The 17,463-nt window shown below is 27.6% G+C and overlaps 1 protein-coding gene across 2 annotated transcripts in view; it reads right to left on the bottom strand.

The window, feature by feature from the left end:
- Positions 1-1,162: 1,162 nt before the first annotated feature.
- LOC129965886 (neuroligin-4, X-linked-like) overlaps positions 1,163-17,463 on the bottom strand; it is a 218,892-nt gene continuing 202,591 nt past the window's right edge. Inside the window, exons 7-8 of one of the 2 annotated variants that reach the window (XM_056080146.1) lie at positions 7,006-7,347; positions 1,163-2,079 (exon numbers count right to left, since the gene is read on the bottom strand). In XM_056080146.1, the coding sequence (XP_055936121.1) occupies positions 7,006-7,347 (342 nt within the window). In that variant the 3' untranslated portion in view covers positions 1,163-2,079. The remainder of the gene's footprint in view (positions 2,080-7,005; positions 7,348-17,463) is intronic. The other variant, XM_056080145.1, reaches the window with a different exon arrangement.

Here is a 17,463-nt window from a genome sequence, read left to right as displayed (position 1 = left end):
TATTTGAGAATATAAATTGGTAGTCTGTAAATAAAAATTCAAAATAAATGCATTAAAAGTAGAAAAGGAGAACAAAAAAAAATTTACATAATGTGTCATTGTACATAAATGTTAAATCCACTGATTAAAAATGAATTAGTGTTTGGGTCATTTGCATTTCTTCGAACTGTTGAGTTAAAACATTTTTTTTTTGTTTTAAATTTCCATAATTTGTTATTCATTCCTTCTCTTGTTTAAAAGCTGTCAAAAATTGAAAAAGATTAAAATATATTTGCTTTTAAAAATCAAATGAAATTAAAGAGTGAAATATTTTAATTAATTTTTAATAAAAATAATGTCACATTTAATAATGGAAATTTATTAGAAATTATTTATACCTTACCTCAGTATCAAAATAATATAAATCTGGCAAGTGAAGAGTTAATAAATTTGATATAATTTTCAAGTAGAGACTTTTGACATAGGAAGCAGAATGTGAGGGATATTAACTTAATAGAAAAAAGTCATTATTTAAAATTTCATTGGAAAATTAAGCTAGGTTTATAGCTAAAAAAACAAAATATATTTTAAAAATTTATAGGAATTAATAGCTCAAGAGTCAGTAGTTGGATTCTTTACTAAATAAATCATATTGTTTTTTTTGTTTATATATCAATCGAATAGTTCTAAAATTTTAAAATCCCGTAGTAAAAGTTTTTAGATTATTTCGGTACTTCTTAATGTTTCCCCAAATGACATCAAAAATATATATATAGACGTGCGTGAAACAGAGCCATTTGGCTTTAGTTTTATATCATCCATAGAATCATTAAAAAGCTATAATTTTAAAGAAATTATTATAGTCATAAAGATTTTTTAAATCAAAAATCTTATAATATGTCGTCCATAATTAGATAGAGAATCATCTGTTTTTATTTTACTGTTCAATTTAAGACGATCAAAGACAAATTTTTCAAATAATTTCCAAGCTTTATAAAATAAATTAGTTTCAAATAAATCATTCTAAAGTAAAAAAGAAAACTCCTAGTAGACACAGTTTTAAAAATTGAGCTTTATTAACATTTATATACTATGGTTAAACAACTAATCACAAATTAATGGAAATAGGTATAAATGTTACAATACAGTTTTTAAAATCAAAAACGTAACAAAGCAAGCTGAATAAAATTTACTACACAGTAAAATACAAAACGTTAATTATTTTGAGAAATATTACTGATGATTAATAAATACATAAAACAGTAAAAATTTAAAACGTTTTGATTGGATTACTTGTAGCATTTAAATTAAATAACAGATATGTGACCTTCTTTCATGAGGGGTTTTGGAATTTTTAGAGCGGTTAACTGCCTAAACAGATCTATCAAAAGTGAAAATAATAAGAAAAGTCAGAAAATTGTTCAGGTGTAATTACTACTGTAGACTTTTATGAAAAGCATACGAAAATGCATTTTAAACACTTCATACAGATAACATCTACTCATTATTTTTACGCAATACATGAAATGAAATTCTTCTTCCTGATGAGTGTCCTTGTGCATCTCATAATGAAACAGAAATGTCAAAATCCACACGAAATATAAAACTGCACCTTTATTCCACAAGGAAGGATTAACGCAGTGTCCAATAGAAGTTTCATTTCGCAAATCTTCTCAGTGCTGAATTATCTTTAGTTGAATTCAAAAGTTTGCATTGAAAATTCATAGCAAAATCTTTGTTCAATCATGCACAAATAGTGCTGAGATTTTGCTTCGAAGAACATGCTGTGCTTTTTTCTAAAAATTGAAATGAAAAACTTGAAAGTTGCGTAAAGTACATTTTAGTAATTCGCCATGAAATTCTATCATCGTCTAAATTCAATCTTTTCACTTTCGTCGGTGTTTCAATTCAAATCATGTCATGTAAGTATGTTCTTTTTCTTAGTAGTCCTGTAGCACCTTTGGGTCATCAAGGAAAAGAACACCTCACGTTTCAGCTTATTTCATATTTTTATATTTAAAATGAAGAAATTCTTTATATACGGATCTACAGAAAGATAGGTGCTACACTGTCGTTTCTTCTCTCTTTTCTCTGAAGTGCCTGAAATAAAAAATAATTAAAAATTATTATTAATTAATTACAAGCTAGATAAAGATTGTGTATTATTTTCACACTTGAGATAGTGGTAGAGGCCCCTATAGAAATTTGAAAAGGATAATGTGTCATATGAACTACGATGAGTCAGGTTCAGATGACTCAAGATCCTAAGGGTATGAGAAAAATGGTATTTTCAAAAGACTGTTTTTTCTGAAATTTTACTCTAATAACATGAGGTTATTTCACAGATAACATAAACGTTTAATTTATATACTTTTGAAAAGTTGAAAGTTTATAAATTATATTTTAACAATGAATCTGATAAGAGCTCCTATGGTAAAAAAAAATATATAATTTTTTAAAAACTTTTTTTCTGAAACTTTGGTACGCTCAGAAAATTTTTCAATTCTTCACAGTTTAATTAAACCTTATAAAGCAATATTTACATATGTTACACATCTATTTAACTAATATTGATTTTTTTTCGTTTATTCTTTCTTTCTAGGTTATTTATGATACAAAATATCTCATATATATATATATTTAATTTTCAAATTTCACATAATTCATTACTTTCCGAAATTTGTATTATTAGTACGCTTAAATTTAAAAAATAAATAAATAACTGTAATTACTAAATCTATTCTAATATATTATGTTAATTTTGGAGTAACTTGATTCTTATTTTTTTTTTTTTACACGTACCAGTTTATGATTACGTACTTGAAGATTATCGCATCAGAACACCGATTTGCCATTAGGAAATAAATATTTTAAGAAAAAAAATATTTTATAATGTTTTATAATGAAAATAAATAATTTGCTCTGTATGTAATAAGTTTACTTTAAAAAAAATTCTCCTTATTTAAAATTGAAATTTCGAAAATTTCCATTGTTGAGAATGCCCCGATTCCCTTGATCATATATCCAGAACTTCATCATATATCCTCTTATTCACTGTTCATGGTTTGTAAATATGTGGTTTCAATATAATAAATTGAAATATCTTTAAGCGGCTAAAATATGCTATAATTGACACTAACCTAAATTGTTAATTTCAACACCAGCTGATATTCAAAAGGTTTAGGAATATCTTCATTGTTTTATTTCTCCACTGATCACAATCTGTACAAGACTGTGTTGTTTTCTATTCTTAAGGTTACCCTACGTTATATACGCCGAGCAAGGGCCATTTTCGGTTCATGGTGCATGATTATTCATTTTCAATACAATACATTGAAATATCTGTAAACGTTTAGATGATGACATAGCTAGCACTAGCTTTAATTGCTAATAACAACAACATTCAGAGGTTTTGGAAATGCATTCATTGTTTTGTGCTTCAACTGATCAAAATTCGTATTACACGGTATTGCTGTCTATTTTTAGAGGAAATCTTCGCTGTAGTTGGCTTGGGGTATACACATTTGTTTTAATTCTCTATAATTTCTGTTGCGATTAAGGAAAAAAAACCGAATAAAAACAGAAAGGCTGTATTTAAAAGTATCATCGATAATATATAGATTACTAATTATAAAGTAGGACAATCTATGAATAAAATAAATTCAGAATAATTTTTTAGTCCCCAGCAAATATCAGGCACACATTCTAACCATTAAACTAGCCTATAAATGTGCTTTGAAATACGACAACAATGCTGATATGTGGAGCGATAGCAAGTTTTATTATATATGAAATACTCATATTCATTCTCAAGCCAATGGCGAAAGAAATACAAACTATTTTAGCCAACCACCCGTCTAACTGATTAAGATCGTTTAAAGAAAATATTGGTCAACATTGCAAAAAGCCAGTAAATGTTTTACCTAAACAGGCTTTGTCATTAGGATCTTCCATAAAATGATCAGAAAAAAGAAATTTCTTAAAAATTCATTCAAAATTCAGTCTTCAGCAGCAAAATGAATGAAGAATTGATCAATTAAAAAAAATGCTCATCAAATTATACACTGTCTTTTTTAATACAGTAACTTGGAACAGGCGAAACATAAAGGTGCCTTCCTATCACAGAATATTTTTTGACACTTCAATAGTAGGAATTGGGATATGGACTTCATTACTATTAGTTGTCATCTTATATCATTTTATTTCATTTTAGCAAAGCCAAACCTGGCTTTTTTCAATTAATAATTCAACCCAGGAGTTGCGGGATGAAAGTTATAACCCTCAAGTTCAAAACGAAAAATTAGAGCCGTTTTCACAAGAAAACGAAGCCTTATTTTCCCATATCCAAGCCTAGGATAATTTTCTCCTTCGGAATTTCCAATTAAAATCTTTTTCAAACAAAATTAAATTTTGATGCACATTTTAAGAACTCATTGTTCCTATTCAAAGACACACTGATTTGTGATATATTGTGAACTGTAAGCTAACATTTTATGTGTGTTTTTTTTCTATATATGGTTCTACACAGGGGTATTTAATTTATAAGGATGCCTACGGTCTCAAGTTCGACGTCATACTGTAATGAAAAGGAAATAATATAACGTCCTTAAATAAAAATACTTTATTATTGATATGAATGCTTAATCAAATATGCTTAAAAGAAAATAATTTATAAAAAATATCTGATAACAGAATTAGGATTTAAATTCATAAAATCTATCTTTATATGCTTGATTTGCATTTAAATGACTGACATCAAAAATGACCGCATTTCCATGATTAAACGTAATTCTGTATTCATGCGAAAAACTAATTCGACAAAGCGCAAAAGAATATCATGCGGTCCAAAATGTTTAATTCTTACTAAATTTAACTAAACAATAAGTTGAAAGTGCCGGTCAAACCCATAGCACATAAAAATGTTTTTTTTTTATACGATAGGGACATTAATTGTATTACCAATTCAATGGATTCTCTTTTCTTAAAAAAGTAAACCTAATTGCACGGCACGTAATTATCGGCGAAAATTTATTCATTAGATTTCATTCGAACACAATTGCATTATTATACTTATTTTTTGTGTCGGGTGGAATGTTACAAACAGGCTTTAATCTCTTGAGAAATTGATTGTACAAGCACAAAAAAACAAAGAAATTCTCAAATGATTTTGCTCCAAAATGGGGCTACGAGTCTTTAGTCTTCTTTGATGTTTTTTTTCTTTTGAACAGAGACAATTCACGATCATTTCACACTCAATATTTCATCTATTTTCTAAGGGAAAAGAAATTACCAAAATCACTCATATTTGTTTTGTTATTTTTTTCTTCTTTTCCTGTGCAATATATTTCCATTTGTTAAAAAAAAACAGAAAGCAATTCCAGAAATAATTAGAACTATTAGAAAATCAGAAATTTCTTTTACAGATAATGAACCTTTTGTTTTGCAGTCTATTATATACTATCAGCGAAAAGTGAATTTAACGAAAGAAAGTCTGTAACGAAAAAAAACTAATACATACTGCGAAAAATGTGTATTATGATGCTCTTCTTGCATTAAATTTAAATTTGTCCATATAATTAAATAAGATTATAAAATAAATTTAACATATAATTAAATTAAATCAGGTGATAATTAAATTCCATCATTTTAAATCTCAAAGTCATGACCTGAATCGATTGACAGAATTCATAAATTTTACATACTACTCTTACTTATGTGAAAAATTCTTTGAAGGAATTACAAATTTCTTTAAAGTTTTTCTACTGTAAATGGCATCAATAGAGAGAATTATTAATTTTTGCATTGAAATCTGAAGATAAGAAGCAATACCAAAGTACTCTGTTTCAATCACAATCTTTTTCTTTTTTTTCTTTTTATGCATTTGACTTGCATTGATAAAAAAATTGAGGAAAAAGTTTCATGTCACAATTCTAGTATATAATGAAGATAATTTAATTTTAAGATAGATTGCATTTAAGGTGTACATACACACTTGAAACTTCGGAAATCGGTCAAAATATCGAATGTTTTTTTATTGCTTCAAAATGTTCTCTGTTTCTTTAGCTTTCAAACGATACCAAGATGTTGTCAATATTCGGAATATTTTTCGAGTTAAGTATTTTTCTTGAGGTACTTTCACTAAAAACTCTAGTTTCGGTGTTTTTTACTCATTTTATGAAGAATGATATTTTTCCACAATGTTGCTTCATTAAAACAATTATAACTCAACAAGAAATTAACCAAATGCAATTATTTATGTATCAAAATAATCTGTATGAAACAGTGGATGTTTTGTGCCTCAATCAATGTTATATTTATAGAAATAAATTTTTAATAGCTATTTAAAAGTTAAAATTACAGAAAAAATCTCACTTTTTCTATTCATCGTTGATGAAAAAATTGCTAAAAGAACACTATGTATTTTTTATAACTGGACTGAGGCAGACAACATGAAGACTGATATTAGCCATAAATTGCAACTAGAATGGTGTGTAGAAATTAGAAATTAAGAAATCAGGTTTCAAAAAATATGCTAATTAGCTCATTAAATATTATTTAATTCATTAATAATTTGTGTAAAATGGTTTTTTCTCATTGAAATGAGTTTAAACATATATTAGTGACCTACTGCGAAAAAATTGAATTTTTAAAGTTAAAATTAAAAAAAAAATCTTCTAATGTGCACGTACACCTTAATTAAAACCTGTATTGATAAAGTAATTTATTCTTTAGAATAACTTTAATGCATGAACGCTTCGTTAAGTAAATATTTTCCAATTAAAGCTAATATTACAGGCTTGTTCAGTTTGATAAAACGTAGAGTGAAAATCGACGCGGCAGTATGCTAAGTCCTTTCGGACTTATTTAGATTAATTCAGTTTTATCATAAGGATTGTTCTTACTATTATTATCGGAAGCACAGTTTCCAAACAGTATTGTTTGTACGAGAATCTACTGTACTCAAAACGCATTAAAATCAAGAAAATATCAAAACATGCACACAGAAGTTTCATAAATGACACGTACTCACACTCGCATCTCCTGCTGCTTCGGATGGTTGGGTAATGTGTGGTTCGGACCAGTAGTTGGTGGCCAGTGTGGATGATGGTGATGCAGGTGGTTAGCATGTGGTGGAGTGGAACGTGCTGCTGTAGAGAGCAGAGGCTGGGCCTCAGGGTGCTGCTGTGGTTCATGTGTAATGACCGATGGGGGCATGATCTTAGAAGGCAAGCTGCCAGCTTCGGACAGAGTGGCGAGTGTCATGAAAGACGGCGGCGGAAGGTGGTCCATCGGCGACGGCACCGAACTTATCAGATGCGCTTGCTTGGACTGAGGAGTAGAGTTGCAACTGATGCCATCAGGATGTAACTGAAATAGTAAGACAGCAAACTTCAATAGAAAGATTGTAAAGAATCGATTTACTTTTTGTTCTTTCCTCCCGGCCCACCTTAGAAATGAGGATGAGAAACTTCCGGAATGTTATTTGGTTCTCGCCACCTTGGTGGGTACAGAAATGATGGGGATTGGCTAACCTCTACATATGACGGAGCTTCCCACGGAAAGGGTAGGGTGTACCGATGACGGTAATGGCCCTTAGGACTCAACATTAGTTCCTGACAATGCTGTCGCTACGGTTCGGTCATTCAGAATTTATAGTTGTAATTGCATGATTTTAAATATAAATACATGTTATCATAAGGACATTCGTCATGATATCAATACATTTAATAAAATAATAAAGCGACTAAGATACAGAAAGTTATCTCAAACTATTCACCAGGAGAAAATTGCTAAATATTAGAGATATATTAGCTTCTAGAATAGTGCTTTAAATATAAAAAAATATTGCTTTTTTACATTCTTTGAGGGAATAAATCCATTGATGAAATAATTGCAAAACCTATTTTTCTTTTTTACATTCTCCAGTTAATTATTATCAATAAAATAAAATTTAAAACTTAACATGGCAATAAAAATATTCTATTATTCCATGACTGAGCAGACATGAATAAATGGGTGTTGCAAGCCAAATTATTTCAAGGAATAGTCAGTCATCAAAGATTGAAAAATAATATACTTGTATCAAAATGCAAAAATATAATTTTATTTCTTTATTTATTTAAAATTGAAAGGAAAATGCAAAATATGTAGATGGTTTGAATATAAAGGTAAAATAAATATTCCATTAAAGTAATGCAGCACTATTAGAAATACTGTCATAATAAAAAAAATCTGAAAAATTTGAATTCAAAATATTTAAGAGTATTATTTTCTAGAAGCAATTTGCCTGCTGATGAAATACAGAAACGTGTCCATGAAGGAAATTATTTATTTACTAATAATGCAATAGATATCTTGTCAATACGTTTCATCATACTTGTTTTCTAGTTAATTCTAAATGCAATACCACAATACAGAATAATTATAATTTTCCAACTACTTAAGGGATCTTGGAATTTAATTGGTACTATAAATTAACATAAAAAGTTAAATAATTTACTCAAATTTTATCCATTAACTTCCTTTTTTTTATTAAAACGTTAATGTATTATGATTATTTTATTAAATGTAATAATTTGGAATCAATAAAATTTTGATTTTATGGGTTTTTTTCTGGGATAAAATTTATAAAAATGTTTAGTTAATTTACAACATTTGTTAAAGTAAAATTATGTATCTCTTTTAAATAGTTCAAGAACATGTACCGGACAAATGACATTAATAAACTTATATGAAGATTAGACTTGTTTATATAATAAAAAGGTTTTAAATTATTTTCGTATTAATCATCTTTAATGCAAAAAAAGAAACAATTTTGCAACTTCAGAATTGAATAGATAAAAGGTTTGAAATTTTAACTTTATCTGAAGAAGAATTTAAGAAACCACACACACACACACACAAACACAGAAAAAAATATTTTAGCTTAAGTATAATTCGTGGTTATAATTAAAAAATGATAATTTATATTTTAATTAGATTAATTTGGTAGGAAATGCATTTCATATTCTTATATATAGGCACAAATTATACGAAAAATTATTTGTAAAGTATCTTTAACTTACATTATTTTGTTTATAATCCTACAAAAATTATAAATAAAATAATATAAACATTAAAAAAGTTTTTTTAAGATTTTATTCTTTTATTTAAACCTTAACATATAATTTTTTCAATTATTTTAAAATGAAAAATGCATTTATTTATGATGATATTTGTATATAAAGTAATTTTATCAAATGACTCGCACACATTTGTTTTTCTGGTATTTGACTAACTTATTCAAATTTATTAGAATAATAAATTAGTACTTTATTTCACGTTATCCATGCGTGTTGATTATGTTCCTGAAATAAGTATATGAACTTTTTTAAATATAATGTATCTTATAGCATATTTTATTATACAGCATTAAAGTAATTTTACTTGAATATGCAGTGAACAATATACTATATATATATATATAAAATATTTTGGTAGTGTAATAAAATTTTGATATAAATTTTTAGTACTAGTTTTGAAATAATCTTCAAACGTTTAAATATCAATATTCCATAGACATCACTATCGAGATAAAATATATCATTCATTTTTCGAAATGTACTTAAGCTTTAGTATCATAAGAAGCAAAAGTGTGTCATGGTTGGCTTGGGACATCACATAAAATTCAATTTCCACACTTAAAATGGTTTCATATTAGAATTCAAGACTTGTTCTTTGAAATTCTGTGAAAAAGATTTCTCCACCCCTGCACTCGAGTCACATATCAGTAACTGCGGTGGGTAACATCACAAATTTATGGCGTTGCTTCAATTTTATCTGAGACTCACACCTAGAGTTTCTCAACGACATCTATTTCAAAAAACTTTTTTTTTTGTTCATCCGCTTATTTCCCCCAGGCCATCTCAAGAATACATGCCCACATGGGAATTATATTGTGGACCAGGAATTCTAGGAACCGCTTTCAATTCTTTTAAACAGTTTTTCCCTCTTTCAATCTTATTTCTTCCTCTGCTATCCTATTACGGGTAAGCCGAAATTCTCAGATTAAGTTCATGTGCAGGAAGATACAAGTGAAAAAGGAAGAAATGTCATGTCCCAAGATTTGATTTCTCTTTGAATCTGGGAAAAATATTTCAAATTTAATTAATTTTGAGAAAATGTTTTGAATTTATTTCATGAAATTGTTAGGATAGTTCTATGAAAAATCCATCTTTCTATTTCTACTATTTCATTTCTAGCAATAATCTCCAGGTATTTTTTAGTTAGGTAAAAGGAATTTAGCTTTTACCTAACTGTTTCTTTTATTGATTTTATATGACTTTTATTTATTTATTCCTTTGGAATTTATGTATTTCATAGAGAATCAGTCAAAAATATTTTGAAGTTTCTACACCTAGTATATTAATTTAAGAATTAAAAAAAATAATGCCCGGGAAAATTAGTTAGCATATTGGTATAAAAATTAATTTTGCTTGCTTGTACCATTTTACTTAATAGGAGTAAATAATTAATACTTTCACTATAAATAAATGTTTTTATTAATAAATATATAGCAATTATAATTTCTTGTAAGTATATTTTATATATAATTATTAATATAGATATTATATTTATTAATGTTCACATTTGTTATTAATTTTTTTCCTTACAAAAATACTTAAGATGTTTGAGAGTTGCTTATACATAAATGCTAATATGTGTATGCAGAAATCAAAGTAAAAGAATTAACTAATTTTTAGATTTAATTTACATGAAAAAACGTGTAATGTTACAAACAATAGTGAGCAACTATAATGAAATAAATTAAACGACATATCTAGAATGTTCATGTATCACATTAAATACTGATGCTGGTCCATTATAGTTAGCACTAATGTTATTTTTTCCAAGTCCAAAAAGTGTAAATTTAGATTTTAAAAACATAAATAAAGATCCACACTTAAATTACGGTTTGAATAAATATCAAAGTATATAATTAAGGCGAGTTCCGAATCACATATTCCCTATTCTTGCAATTTCTCATTCGCAGCAAATTTAGACTACAGAGATATATAGTAATAAAACTAGCTGAAAGCTGAATATGTCATAAAATCTATAGCAGTCTGAAAAGAGATAGGAAAATATTTTAATATTGACTCCACATCTTTCATAAATTAAGGTAAAAATTATCTGCTGGAAGAATCAAGCATTAGAACTGATTCGAAACCAAGTTTTGCAAAGATTTGTGGGATATGTGCCTTGATGATAAATCGTACCCTTCACCGAATATGAAACATTCATCCACTATTTTGATGTAGAAAGGGAAGGTGTGACAGCTTAGGTTGTGTGTTAGGTGTTCTCATTATATGAACACAGTACACATTTTCTCAATGTTTATCCCAAATAGACTTCGCGTTGCTTCAAATATGGTTGTTATAAGTAAGCCAACCAATCTCGGATAAGGGTCCAGTCTTTAAAATCAAATGCATATGACAATTAAAAAAATCCAATTACAAATATTTCCTTAATTATATTTAAATTTAAAAAATATAAAAAAATAAGTGTGCTTTAAAAAAAAATTATATTTTAATTATTTACTCAAATAATGATGATCATTACAGTATAATGCATTCTTAATTTCAAATATTTCATTTAATTTCAAAATTTTAATCGAAGTGTACGAAGAATGCCCGACCCCAGATAGACTTCAAAGAGGTTTGGTATTATTAACAATCCAATCTGAGATAAGACTAGAGACTTTAAAATCAAATGCATAAAACAATGAAAAAAATAATTAGAAACAATTCATTACTTATTTATATTTAAAAGGAGAATAAAAATCAAAAAATAAACATGCTTTTAAAAAACGTGTACTTTAGTTATTTACTAAAAATTATGAGGAATATTACAGCATAATCTATTCTTTGTTTTATATAATTTATTTAATTTCAAAATTTGAATCGAAGTGTACCAACGATATTCGACTCCAAACAGACTTCAAAGAGGGCTGTTTTTATTATTAAACCAACCAATCTAATATAAGAATCGAGTTTTTCAAATCAAATGCATTTTGCAATGAAAAACTATTTACAAACATTTGGCCACTTATTTATATTTAAACTGAAAAAAAAAATCAGAAAATAAATGTGCTGTAAAAAAATTTAATTTTAATTATTTATTCAAATAATGACAAACATTATGATATACACCATCCCTAGTTTTATATAATTCAATTAATTTCAAAATTTAAATCGAAGTATACCAACATGTTCGATTCAAAACAGACTTCAAATAGTGTTGTTGCTATTATTAACCCAGCAAACCTAAGATAAGAATTGAGTCCTTAAAAACAAATGCATAAGGCAATAAAAAATCTAGTTACAAATATTTTATCACTGATTGATATATAAAATGAAAAAAAAAAACACAAAGTAAGAGTGCTTTTAAAAAAACTTATATGTTAAATATTTTTTCAAATAATAATGAGTATTAGGATATAATCCATTCCTAGGTTTATATAATTCAATTAATTTCAAAATTTCCATCGAAGAGTTCCAATTAAAGCACTCTTCTCCTTTTCAGTTGGACATCCAAACAACATTATTCAGCCTCTGAATGTTAATACCACTCGGAATTATTTATTGACAAGATAACATAGTACTCTTCTTTCCTCGTGAAACTCCATATAAACTCACATTCCTTCTTCTTGAGAATAATCTGCTCTTTGATAGAGGATTAGGAAGCCAGAATCCAAAATCAATCGGAAGTTAATTACCCCTTCATTAGAATGCCGAGAAGTCTTTGAATAATTATGTTTTGAATATTTCGTTCTCCTTGGCGAAACTTTCCGAAGTCAACGAGAAAACTCACACACACAAAAAAAGCAAATTCCTCCAATATTCATTTTGTGGTAGAAGAGGTTTTCTCTGTTTCTTAATGAGACATTATATGTATGAAGTTTAGACAAGTGGTAAATTAAAACTCTCCCACATTTTGACAGATGATAAGAAGTATTAAATAATAAAATTTACTTGGTAAATCGTTAAAGAAGGAGAGAGCTCTTGTAGAAGCGCTCGCAGTTGTAAGGTTATTGATTACATGTCTGATGAAGAAAGCAATTATTTAAATCATGTTTTCTGTTCTATTGCTTTCGAATACTTCTTTAAATCAAAGAATTTTTCCAATTTTCCTGTTTACTCAAAGGGCTTAAGGTAAAACACTGACATGCAAATAGAGGTTCCATTAAAAATACGAAAATGAAAATTTATAAAATGACTCGTTAATTTGACAATTTCTTACATGCGGCGTAGTAAATGATGCGCTTTTACTCCTTTAGAAATTTTCCTTCTCCTAGAAGCTAATTTTTTTTCCCGCATAATCCTTGTCTGTCCAATCCTAGCTTGATGCAAATGTCACAGACATATTTTTATTACAATGAATAACCACACAAATTTAAATAAGGCCATTAGAGATTAATATCATTAAACCAGATATAGTACCACTAGCTCATGAGGATCTCCCCTCCTTGATGTACTCATCTTTCTGCAACCTAATCATCTGTTGATAGTTTTGTTCTCTTACTTTATCATATCACCAATAGTAAAAGGATAAGTTTATCAGTAATGAAAGCTAAAAAATAGTTAGTGTAGCATCAGAATGATGATTTTCGTTTCATCAGAATTGAAAAGAGAGGAAAACGCTTATCTGCTTTACTATTAAAAACACTAGTTTTAATAAGGTATTTTAAGATTTCAACTAACCGGAATTTTAAAGACAATCTTCAAGCAATGAATTTAAATATGTATTTAACGTTTCATAAAACAATATGAGTGTGCATCATCAGAAATATTAACAACTAAAACCAACAACATTATTTTTAAAAATTCATGAACATTACATTAAGAATGTTTTACAAAAATAAATATAAATTTCAAGTGAAATAATTATATATTATTTGAAAATAAGCATAAGACGATATTGCAGCACCTGGAATTGTTATGCAGATTACTGTCTCTTCTATTTTGAATTATATACTGTAATCAATGACACTTTTGAAGCATTATTACACTACAAGCTACAGTGTTATGTTTCTAATGCAACCTTAAGCCGTCTGACATATTTCAATGTATGTCGAAACTATCGTGAAATATTATACTAACTCTAATGAATCGCATGTAGAAAATTTTTATTTTCTTCAAAAGAAAACAATAATTAATATCATTAATTAGAACACGACGAAGACAAGGACATAATGTATTTGACTGTAAACCACATGCTAACTATTCTATTCGAGTTATATTAAAGGGAATTATTTGTCGATTATATACTGGAGTCCTCGATAAAACAAGCTGCAATGGGAAAAACACAATTATACTGGATTGTGAATGAATGGAGACGCATAACACCGGCAAGTGACTTTATTATTTGTTTGCATAATTATGATTGATGCTTATCGGTTGCTCAGAAATAAGTAACATCAATAATATTATCACTCAAAACAGAATGTCTGATAGTTCTTGAGATGTACTTCCACTGGAGTTATATGTCTGGCATAAGTAAACATTCAAACCAACATTGTGATTGAAACCATCTCTTCATGAGTAAGTAAACCCTTATGTGGAATATTTTAGAATGTGGAAGCCTTCCTTGTCCAACAAGTAACAGTTATTTGTCTCTGATAGTTCTGATCAGATATAGCTGAACTTGAAATTTAATGCCCCATAATTCGTTTTGTGAGTAAATTACCTGACCTTAACATCAGCCAGAAAATCTTATTATGCTTTAAAACGAGCTACTATGTTAATGGTCAAGCTAGTTGTAATTATGTTAGTAGGTGAAGGTCACCGCAAATGACATTCAAATCCATGCTGACAGCAAGCTCCATAAAATTCAAGTTGCGATAAGGACTCTTGTTAACACAAACATACATTATTTCTTTGAAATCTGATTTCAAAATGCTTTGTCCAAATCGTTTAATTAAATAATTGTTTCATGCTAACGAACTTGTTACATTTAGGGAACTTTAGGAAACACTAGGAATTTAGAAATAAAATATAAGTAATTTGAAATTTGAAAAGCTTTTATTAAAAGTAGTAGTAAAAGAAATATATTAGTATATAGTTATTTTATGTTATGTTTAAAGATGTTGCATTTTAAATGAATTTAAGAAAACATTATGGCTGTCATTTTTATCTGACAAGAAATGATACGCAATTGGGATTCGTTGGAGGAAAGACGATCAAGGATTTTTATTTCACAAAGTCGTCTAAGCATTAAAAAATGTTCCTGTATTCCCAGTTAATTCTGGATTATCCTTTTATTCTTGAATCTACAGTTTGCTCTACTTATTGTACGTTGTCATTATTTTATGATAATTCTATATTTTTTTATCTTTATCAGGTTCCATTATTGTCAACATTTTTTAATTATATTTGGATCACTCATTAACACACATATATTGTGCAATATTACATAGATTAAATAATTCAATATAGAATAATATGATATCACACAAATTTGTGCAACAAGCTCTGATGACTGGAGTACGATATATTATGTTCATATTTAATAGTTCCACAGAACTGACTGAAATCTGTACTTACTTAAATAAATCGTATAGTCTTTTCCCCTCTGTGAAAAATAAGTACTTTGAAGTGATAAGTGTTGTATCAATCCATCAGTTATCCTCACAATACATCTTTATTGTTCTAGTAATGCGTTGAGTTTATTTTACATATATCTAACAATCGAATTAATTTTACTGTCGGCAATTTTAAAATAAAGCACTATGTGCGGCTTTTCGTAATGAAAAAAAAACTTATAGCTTTTGGTTAAAACAAAATAAAAAATCGAAGGCAAATCAGCTTGAAATGGCACCATAGATATTTTTCATTAAAAGCAAAGATTAAATAAAATAATGATACAAATGTCGGGTTATTAAATTTGATAGAATAAAAATACTAAGACATTTAGTGAGAGAAGCATTCCAAGTCAAATATATATGAGGGGTTTTAATAAGCAAAGCACATAATTTTTCAAACTGATAGAGCGTTTGGACACATATATAACATGACTGGAAATTATGTCAAAAAGTAATAAATTGGCAATACTTCATTCAACGCTACTTCATCATTCTTTCCATTTCGCATCATTACATACAAAATTTGTACATTTTTTTATTGATACCCCCTTGAAAATCACATAAATAATAAGACAAAAAACATTAATGTATATTTTTGTTATTTAAAACTCAGTATTTTCTATACCGCAGAAATTTATTTTGAATAATTTGTTTTTATTTCTTTTAAATATAAAGCAATTTTAATTATATGCCAGGTTACCAGAAATGAGTCAGAAATTTGTGTAGAATAAATTTTAACTACCTCAAATTTGACATCATATAAATACACCAAATTCATTATAAATCATTTTATATCACCTTTTCTAAAGAAGTTTCGAATATCGTTTTATTTTACATTATTTAGTTGCCTAATATTTCTTATTTATTGAGCACAAATAATTTCATCTTTTAACTATGTCAGTCCTGAGAGACATCAAACCCTCCATGAACAGAACTATGATAAACCCCCAAACGTCTGAATATTTTTATGAAGTTCACTTTCATTTGTGCTAAGTTTGATTTATTTAACGTGAGGTGCTTGCTTTGTCAAATCGAGACGCTGATCCAAATTGACTTGAGAAATAAGAAGATTTTATATAAAATTCGAAGGATATCCAAACATATATCTGCATAATAGCCATTAGCATCTTAAAACATGTTATTAAGATTGTTATTATTATTATTATATACATGTTATTATTATTATTATATACATGTTATTATTATTATATAAAACTGTTATTATTATTATATAAAACTGTTATTGCGGTTTATGAGTGGAGGAGAGTGGGAAGGTGTGAATTCTTCTTATCTTCAAAATAAAAAAATAAAAAAAATAAAAAAATAAAAAAATAAAAAAATTAGATGTTTTAGCATCCTGAGGTAATTGAAATCATACGATTTTAAGATCGAAAGCATCAATAACTGTAAACATATTTTTATTTACAATTTTGCGCCCAGCAAAATGAATTCATTTTCATAATTTACCATCTTTGAACAAATTTAGAATGTGTGATATAACTAATTTTCTCTGTCTCGATATAATGTCGTATTTATTTTTGTAACACTCAGCAAGATAAAATGAATCGGTGAAAGAAATCTATTTTTTTTAATGTTAAAAATTAGAGCTACAAATCGCGATGAAAGGGATGATATCAGTCGCAGATTTGAAAGTAACTTGGCCGTCTGCGAAATAGTACTATTATTGATTGTTCATTTATCAAGTAAAAAGCGAGATCGTTAGTCTAAGAGACACATATTATAGGAAAGAAGGGTAGCTGTCAAAGAAGGGTAATGTTCCTGAAAGATTACTGGATCATCATTTTAGGAAGAGGGAATTAATCTTTATCTCACTTTTATACTTTTTATCTATTTCATTAACA

The sequence above is a fragment of the Argiope bruennichi genome, chromosome 4 (genome assembly GCF_947563725.1).
Source record: "Argiope bruennichi chromosome 4, qqArgBrue1.1, whole genome shotgun sequence".
NCBI classification, from domain to species: Eukaryota; Metazoa; Arthropoda; class Arachnida; order Araneae; family Araneidae; genus Argiope; species Argiope bruennichi.
This window is presented reverse-complemented; position numbering and strand designations above follow the sequence as displayed.